Raw genomic sequence first — 9,246 nt, 5'->3', positions numbered from 1 at the left:
TATATATATATATATATATATATGTATGTATGTATATTGCCATCTTGCAACTCAGTCCCAGAAAGATCGAATCTGTACTTGTTTGTGCTTGACAATGAATCTGAAGCGTAGTTAGCTACTTGTGGTCTAATCCAGTAAAGATGCTCGAAGGACTAAACAGGGCAGTATGATGTTTAAGAGAATGTGTCCTATTTAGAAAGCAGTGAAGAAAAGATGTACACATAGTATGAAACAGAAATGGATGTGATAGAAAACATCAGAGTGAAATTTTCATTAAGAAACTAAAAGAAATATTTAACCAAGTGCAAATAACTATCTTACATTTATTCAGTTTGAAAATGTTTTCAATAAAGTTTGATACACTGTAACCTGGTGAGCATTTGAAGAGCCAACTATTGCAGAATGACTTATGAGACCATTTTAGCACCATATAAGAGGGAACTATAGGAAAAGTTGAAAGTTTACAGTTGTAAAATTTGTACATTATCATCAACAGATAAACTCATCCTCTTGTTAATTTCATTACAAGATATGATATTAATAAATTCATTATAATTGCAAATTAATTGTCACTAAATTCTTCAACATTATTATAAATGACAAAAAGGCAATGTGCTGACAGAATCGTTAGCTTGTCAGGCAAAATGCTTAGCAGCATTTTATCTGTCTTTATGTTCTGAGTTCAAATTCTGCTGAGGTTGACTTTGTCATTCATCCTTTTAGAGTCGATAAAATAAATACCAGTTAAGCATTGGGGTCAATGTAGTTGATTTAACCTCTCCCTTGAAATTGCTGGCCCTGTGCCAAAATTTGAAACCATTATTTTAATTGGCAAAGTACATAAATTGTTAAACATTATTGAAAATAGAATCATACAACAATTTATTTAGCTGATTACTTTATTTAAAATTGGAAGAAAGAAGAAACGTGCTAAAATTACAAACTGCCAAATAATCCAGTCTTTCATGATTTTGGCACTCACAAGCAATACCTTGAATTCTCACTACACCATTTTTATAACTCTGTTTATAATGAAAGATTTCTCTAGCAGCCATACATTGTTCAATTATGATCTTGTACAGATCTTGATTCTTAACTGTTCCTTTTTCAAGATTTCTAGAAACTGACAATTTACTCAATGAATAAAAACTTAAAATAATGCTTAGGAATGTGTTTATTAATTAAAAGTATGAGGATGAATTTAGTAACAATGTGTTTGGCATAAAAATGAATTTACTGATGATGAATCAGTTCATGATGAAATTAGTTTGGTACCAGGTGATGTATTTACCAATATATTTACCGAGATTTAATTATCTGCAATGAATTTACAGCACATTGTGAATTATTACCAGTGTTCTGTCTTGAGTTATCTTCCTTATAGTTCTTGAAACAATGTTCCAAATGTTTAGACATATAATCACATAGATGTTTATACTTATTGCTTAAAGAACTACTGGCAATATCTAAAGTGTTGGGTCTATTCTTTGACATAGTGGTCTCCACACAACATGTTTTTATCTTATGCATGGCTATAATAAGAAAGTTAGTCTCACAGATTGACACCTTGGGCAAGTGTCTTTACTAGGTTCCCAAGCCAATTAATGCCTTGTGAGTAGATTTGGAAGAAGAAAACTGTGTGGAAGCCCATCATAAATATGTGTATGTATGTCTGTGTCTGTGTGAATGTATGTATGCATGAATTTGTGACTGTGTCTGCCAGCCCCATAATATTGCTTGGCAATTAGTGTTGGTTAGTTCACTTACCTGTAGTTTAGCAGTTCAGCAAAAGAATACCATAGAACAAGTACCAGACTTTTTGAAAAAAAAGGCTTCTATTCAACTAAAAAGACCCTTTAAGGTAATGCCCCATCATGGACGCAACCTAATGACAAACAAGTTAAAGTTAAAGGATAAAAGAAATGTTGGTAGCTATTCTAAGGTAGACATAACAGTTGATGCAGAAATGTATAATGAAACTGAAGTATTTGTTAGGACTGATGTGTAAGGTGCTGTACTTTAATTTTTTAAATTGTATTATTTTATTCTATTTTATTCACTTAAGTTTTATTTTAGCATGTTTTGATTTTAATTTCTAAATTCGATATTCTTTGATTTTCATTTCTAAATTCAGTATTCTTTGGTTTTTATTTCAGATCCCTAGGTATATAATTACTCTTCACGAACTTTTGGCACACACTCCTCATGACCATGTGGAGAGAGAGAAGCTAGAGTATGCCCAAAGTAAACTGGAAGAGTTATCACGCGTGAGTTAACATTTTATTTAATTTACTATAACACACATTCTTTAAAACAGTCAACCAAATCACCATCACCTAGCTTTTAGGTACCCTCAAGAAAGTTCACTTACACTCATCCCCTTCCCAGCCAAGTGGTTATTTTATCCAAAGCAGTGAAAGTACCTCAATGAGCTAATGAGATTTCCTCAATGTGACCATTTACGTTGCAGAAAATAACAGCCAAAATTTTCTTCAAATAACTACACTCTCTGAGTGGTTGGCGTTAGGAAGGGCATCCAGCTGTAGAAACTCTGCCAAATCAGACTGGAGCCTGGTGTTGCCATCCGGTTTCACCAGTCCTCAGTCAAATCGTCCAACCCATGCTAGCATGGAAAGCGGATGTTAAACGATGATGATGATGAACACTGTACTATCTTGAAAAAAGATGATTACATGGATAATATAATTAAATAAATACTTTTTTCAGCAGAAAGACAAACTGGTTATATCTACAATAGAATACTTTTGGCTATAAGTTTGCTCACTTGGAGATAACCTGCAGTTAAATAACAACAATAATAACTACAGGGTGTCCACAAAGTCTGGGTACACAGGGATTAGCACATACTTTTAAAACAAAACAATTTTATTTAATTATAATGTTAATAAATAAATCTGTAATCTTTATTGAGTAAACTTTCTCTTTCAACATACCCCAGAAAAAGAAGTCTTATATTTAATTGTTTATGCTATGATTTTATTTACTCCATGTACCCAGACTTTGTGGACACCCTGTATAACAACATTTTTGACTATTTATTCTTGTAAGCTACAGAAGTTTATCTTACAAAGAAATTTTGGCTACTTCAGCCTAACAAACCAACTAAACCTATTGGGGTCTTGGTCCATATATTATTGAGTACACAAGATCATAAAGTAGAATGCTAGTCATCAAGTTAGTGTATGTCTGAGTATGTTATTATTATAAAATTTCAATAACGTGAAAATAAATCTCACAGTTTATGCATGTTTTTTTTGTTTTTTTTTTTAATGGCTACAGTAGTTCCTCAACATCACCATTGATTTAGTCACAATAAATACAATCTCAATGCAAATCACTTGCTAAACATGTGCAATTCAAGAATAAAAACTATAACTTAAGAAATACCTTGGTTTTATTCTTGGTTTATTATTGGTGTATATTACTCAATCAGTTTGAAAAATATTATAGATTATGTCAATGGTGATAGAACTTGAATGTTAAGCTGAGGACCAAAACATAGGGACCAAACTGCTAACAAATATTGTTTAGTTTGCCCTTCTTCTACATAAATACATCAGTTCTAGAAAATTGCATATTCAAGAAATGATCACCATTCAGATTAGATAAGGGGAAGATCATAGATGTCAAAGATCTATCAAATTGTTCCTTGTTTGCTATTAACTATTAATAGAATCCATATCTTTTATCTTTTATGTATAATAATGAAATTATTGTATACAGTGCTCAGGTGCACTACAACTTGTCAAAAGTGCATATCAAGCATATGCAGTATTGTACAAATGTCTGGAAAGTGAACAGTGTATGAGTCAGACACACGCTTGCGTGTGTATGGAGGGGAGAAGATCAGGTGTAGTGTTGGTGAATCTCAGGAAGCACGGAAGTTTTGAAGGATGCAGTGCTCCAACAACTAACAACTGATGCCGGCAGTTTGTTCCATGCTTCAGCAACTCTTAGCATGAAAAAGTGTTTCCGAAAGTCATGGGAGCTGTGCTGTTTTCTGACTTTGTAAACATGTCCATGGGTGTTAGACAGGTGGAATTTGAAAAGGTGCTCAGAGTTATTGTTAGTAAGATGGTTAATAATTTTATGGGTGTCTGCCAAGTCAGCTGCCAGATATCAGAGTTTCAATGTATCCATGCACAGAGAAGTAAGGCGTTCATATTTCTGTCTTTGGACTGTGGCAGTTCTAAGGCACTGCCTCGAAGGGATTAGTTGAACAAATCGATTCTAAGGGTTAATTATTTTCTTAAAGTTTAATATTTATTTTGTCAAACTATTAAGTTATGGTGATGTAAATAAAGCAATACTGGTTGTGAATGGTGGTAGATAACAAACACAATGACACACGTACACATACATATACATACCACACACACACAAATGGTGAACTCTTCTGTAAAAGAGGACTGATGATGATGCTCTGCAATATCTCACAGGACAACTTGCTCAGATGCTTTGCTTATAGTGATCAAATGTTTGTGCTGTACAGTAGCTGCCTCGTTCCATTAAATCGACATTACCTGTACAGGTGTGCAGTCTGCCACATGTCAGATGTTGAAAAGAATGCAGAGTAACATGAAATGAAATGTTTTGCTCAAGAATACAACACACCACCTGATCTGAGAATCGAAACCACAATCTTATGATCACGTGTGCAACACTCTAATCATTGCTTTCATGCAGTTTCCACCTTCCAAATTCACTCAAAAGGCTTTGGTAGGCCCCGGGTTATAATACAAGACACTTGCACAAGGTGACAAGCAGTAATACTGAACCTGGAGCCATGTGGTTGAGAAGCAAACTTCTTATCACGTAGGCACTTCTGCACCTATATGTATTTAACAACAGAGATTTGTGCACTCACTAAACCACCAATTTATAACAATAACAAGCCTGATGATTCATACAATATGCATTACAAGCAAATCTTTCATCTGATTCCTAATTATTTGTTTATAAGATTAAGAAAATCAAACAGAATGTCGTTCGTCACAAAATAATTTATCCAGGAACAGCTAAGACATTACGGCACCGAATTATATTGAATATAGTATTTAATTTAGCTCCTATTCTTTTCAAATCCAATTCTTCTAACATCATTGTTTTTATATCTTTGGATGTTGATAAAATAAGTACGGATAATTTAATGAGATTTAATCATTTATCTGCGTCTCCTATCACGCTCAAGTCTTTCTCGTGTCATTTGGTTTTATATGAGTTACCTCCCTTGCAACTTCGTTTATTAAATGATCTATACATATTTTTTTCACATTTTATTTAACTTTCCACTTCAGTATTTGCATTTACGTGGATTTCTAAAAAGCATTATGTATTTATGTTCGCTGAAACTGACGTAAGGCTTATTTTGAGGTTTATTTTTTCCCACTAATTTCTTAACCCATTTAATACGGAAATCATATGCATCTACTCAAAATTTCATTACCGTTAACTGCAGAAGCCAATTTTATATACCAAACTATCTTTTGTTGAGGAATTTCACCTTTAAAACTATATATTTGAAATATGTCCAGTTGAGAGAGGAAACATGACATGCAGAAAATACCAACTCTATTTTCTGATAGATATTTAACATCACTCCCCTGCTCACAATATCTCAGATACTGCTGTGCATCATTAACCAGCAAGAGGAGATGTGTCCCCTTGGGGTTAAAAAATCGCAGTAAAGTTCGTTCGAACAGACAGCCATGTTAAAGTGGATATGAACACTACTTATTTAACGTCATTTCAGAAAAAAAAAAAACATGAAATTTAATTTCACAATGAAAATGTTAAAAAGAAAAAAACTCCCTCAAGTCAAAGAAGACCTCATTCGGAACAATGTAAAATGAGGTGTATCTGTTGTTATGATTATATGGTTTTTCTATGAAATAGAAAGGTATGAAATACGAAAAGAAATATCTAGAAAGGACTAGGAGCTTTTTGGTCAGAGTTAAGGAAAGAATTGTTGGAGATAAAATGAAGATATATTCCTTTTTAGTATGGACACTCGCTAGCATCTGCATTAGTCTTCTTGTCACCACATGTGTACGGGTGTTACTCTGCTAGCAATCTTAAAACTATGAAATAAGATCAAAACACAACCTCAAATGTTTCATGTTAACATGGAATAAATTCAAAGATTATAATCAAAATTTTTAACATAAGGTAAAATGCTATCAAGATATACAAATTTATGCATCAAAATAAGAAAATTTATTAAAAATTAAATTTTCTCAGATTCATCATCATCGTCATCATCACTACAACCACCAGTGCCACCACCATTACCATCCTTAACATCATCATCACCTACAGCAAAATCCCCACCACTCATACCACCACTAAGCAAACAGACACCCACCACCAGCACCACCACCATTATCATCTTCATCACCATCATCGCTATCATTAATTCAATGTCCACTTTTCCATGCTTGCATGGGTCAGGTGGAATTTGTTGAAGTAAATTTTTCCCCACCCAATGCTTTTCCTGTCACCAACCCTCATTTATTTCTAACTAACAAATTACCTCCCCTTAACTAGACCTGTTTCCATAGTAAAATGGCAACAGATGACACTGCTTATATATCATGGTGACATTAGCTTACAACTATCACATGATGTCAAGACAAGTACACACACACCCGCATGCACATAAGCTTCAATTAGATTATCGGTGATCTCCGTAAGAATTCTACAGGTTAAATGATGTTTCCTCAAATGATTGTTATACATTTAATATGTGAAATGGATAATCAAGTTTTCTGAAATGATAATTAAAAAATGTCTTTTTTCTAATTTTTGCACAAGGCCAGCAATTCGAGGGGAGGGGGCAAATCAATTACACCAACATCAATACTTGATTGGTATTTATTTTATACCTCCAGAAGAATAAAAAGCCAAAGTTGAGCTTGGTACGATTTGAACCCTGAATATATTCCAACTCTTTACATTCTAAGTTCAAATTCTAATAAATTCAGCTTTGCTTTTCAGCCTTTTGGGATTGATAACATAAAGTATTAGATAAATAATAATAATAATCATTTCTACACAAGGCTTGAAATTTTAGGGGAGGGGACTAGTCAATTACATCAACCCCAATGTTTCACTGGTACTTAATTTATCGGTCCTGGAAGGATGAAAGATAAAGTTGAACTTGGCAGAATTTGAACTCGGAACATAAAGATGGATGAAATACCACTGAGCAGTTTGCCTGGCATGCTAACAATTCTTTTCTACTCTAGGTACCAGCCCCGAAATTTTGGGGAAGAGGGCTAATCGATTAAATCGATCCCAGTACGCAACTGGTACTTAATTTATCGACCCCGAAAGGATGAAAGACAAAGTTGACTTCAGCGGAATTTGAACTCAGAATGTAAAGACAGATGAAATACCGCTAAGCACTTTGCCCGGCATGCTAACGTTTCTGCCAGCTCGCCACCTTAATAATAATAATAATAGTAATAATAATAATAATAATAATAATAATAATAATAATAATAATAATGATTTCACATTTTGACACAAGGTCAACAAGTTCAGGCAGGGTGGGGTAAGTTGATGACATTGGCTCCAGTACTCGACTGGTACTTATTTTATCTTCCCCTAAAGGATGAAAGGCAAAGTCAACCTCAGTGGAATTTGAACTCAGAGCCTAAAGATGGAGGAATTGCCACTAAGCATTTTGTTCAGCATGCTAACAGTTCTGAAAGCTCACCACCTTCATAATAATAATAGTAATAATAAGTAGAAGTGTTAATATATACATGTTTTGTCTTGGGGTAAAAAAAATGGGCTACAGCAATTATTCTGCTCAATACTACAGATTTGCTTGTTGGTTGCTTGACCTTAACTAGTTCAGCATGTCCCTTAGTGGATAACAGTATGTGCATGTCTGTTTAAGGGTAGGAGTAGTGGGGTAGTAACCAAGCCACGTATTGAGAGGGATTCTTTGAAGTTTGAATAATTCACCCCTAGAAACATGGGTGTTTCGTTCATCATCCTTAAATAACCCTTATTTAGAGACCTTTTGAGCAAGATGGGCTACTTGACCTGAAAACAATTCGGAATTGGGCCCCACTTGCAAGGTCATGCACTGTTTATCTCAATATGAGACCACCATGTTGTCTATATATGGTTGTGATCCACATGCCTGGTGTACCCTTATCAGACGGCCAGTAATAATGGGTATATTGGGTTTTGTATATTTGGTTTGAGTACCCCAATGTCACATTGATGACATGCATTGCTCTCTCACTCAGTAGTAGTAATAGTAGTAGTAGTAGTAGTAGTAGTAGTAGTAGTAGTAATAATAATAATAATAATAATAATAATAATAATAATAATAATAATAATAATAATAATAATAATTAAAAAGCTACTCAACGAGGATATAATATTAGTAATAATGTAATAAATTTTAGCTGGACTTTTACTCATGTCATTGCAGAAGATATGAAAACCTAATATGAGGTTTCTTACATTTCAAATTTTTTGACAAATTCTTTAAACAGTAATTATTGTAACGGTGCATTAAAACTGGTGAGTGCAGTGCTTAGAAAATGAACGACTGATAAATCTATGCTTTGTTGGCATTTAAAAAAAGTTTCCCATTTCATTTGTATCTCTTACTTTTTTTTTTTTTTTTGTATTTTCAGATAATGCATGATGAAGTAAGTGAAACTGAAAACATACGAAAAAATTTAGCTGTCGAACGGATGATAATTGAAGGATGTGATATTTTGTTAGACGTCAATCAAACATTTATCCGGCAAGGTAAGGGAAAATTTATGCTCTAATCTTTTGTCTCCCTTTTACTTGTTTCAGTCATTGGACTGCATCCATACTGGGGCACTGCCTTGAAGAGTTCAACTGAACAAATCAAATCCAGGAATCATTTTTTTTTAAGCCTAGTACTTATTTGGTCAGTCTGCTTTGACGAATGCTAAGCTATGGGGATGTTAACAAACCAAAACAAGTTGTCAAGTAATGGTGAGGGAACAAATACACACATACACATACACCACACACACACACACACAGACATATATATTCAGCACTATAGAAAATTTTTAGAGACAACCTTAACTAGTGATGCAATACCACTGCTAACACAGAAGAACACAGCAGTGACTTATAAAAAACATTCAATATATTTTGTAGCATATCATGATTGCATAACGAAATACCATGTTCCTACAGGTCATTAATATAAATATATAT

At 33.7% G+C, this 9,246-nt stretch overlaps 1 protein-coding gene across 4 annotated transcripts in view; it reads left to right on the top strand.

Moving 5' to 3' along the window:
* The window catches only part of LOC106876029 (ras-specific guanine nucleotide-releasing factor 2), a 563,899-nt gene that overhangs the window by 432,610 nt on the left and 122,043 nt on the right, over positions 1-9,246 (top strand). For all 4 annotated transcript variants that reach the window (XR_008266647.1, XM_052976037.1, XM_014924405.2 and 1 more), the window contains exons 8-9: positions 2,157-2,267; positions 8,682-8,799. Coding sequence is in view for 3 of the 4 variants with exons in the window: in XM_052976037.1 (XP_052831997.1) it covers positions 2,157-2,267; positions 8,682-8,799 (229 nt within the window). In the remaining variant the exon portion in view is untranslated. The remainder of the gene's footprint in view (positions 1-2,156; positions 2,268-8,681; positions 8,800-9,246) is intronic.

This window comes from Octopus bimaculoides, chromosome 2, assembly GCF_001194135.2.
Source record: "Octopus bimaculoides isolate UCB-OBI-ISO-001 chromosome 2, ASM119413v2, whole genome shotgun sequence".
Taxonomy (NCBI): Eukaryota; Metazoa; Mollusca; class Cephalopoda; order Octopoda; family Octopodidae; genus Octopus; species Octopus bimaculoides.
This window is presented reverse-complemented; position numbering and strand designations above follow the sequence as displayed.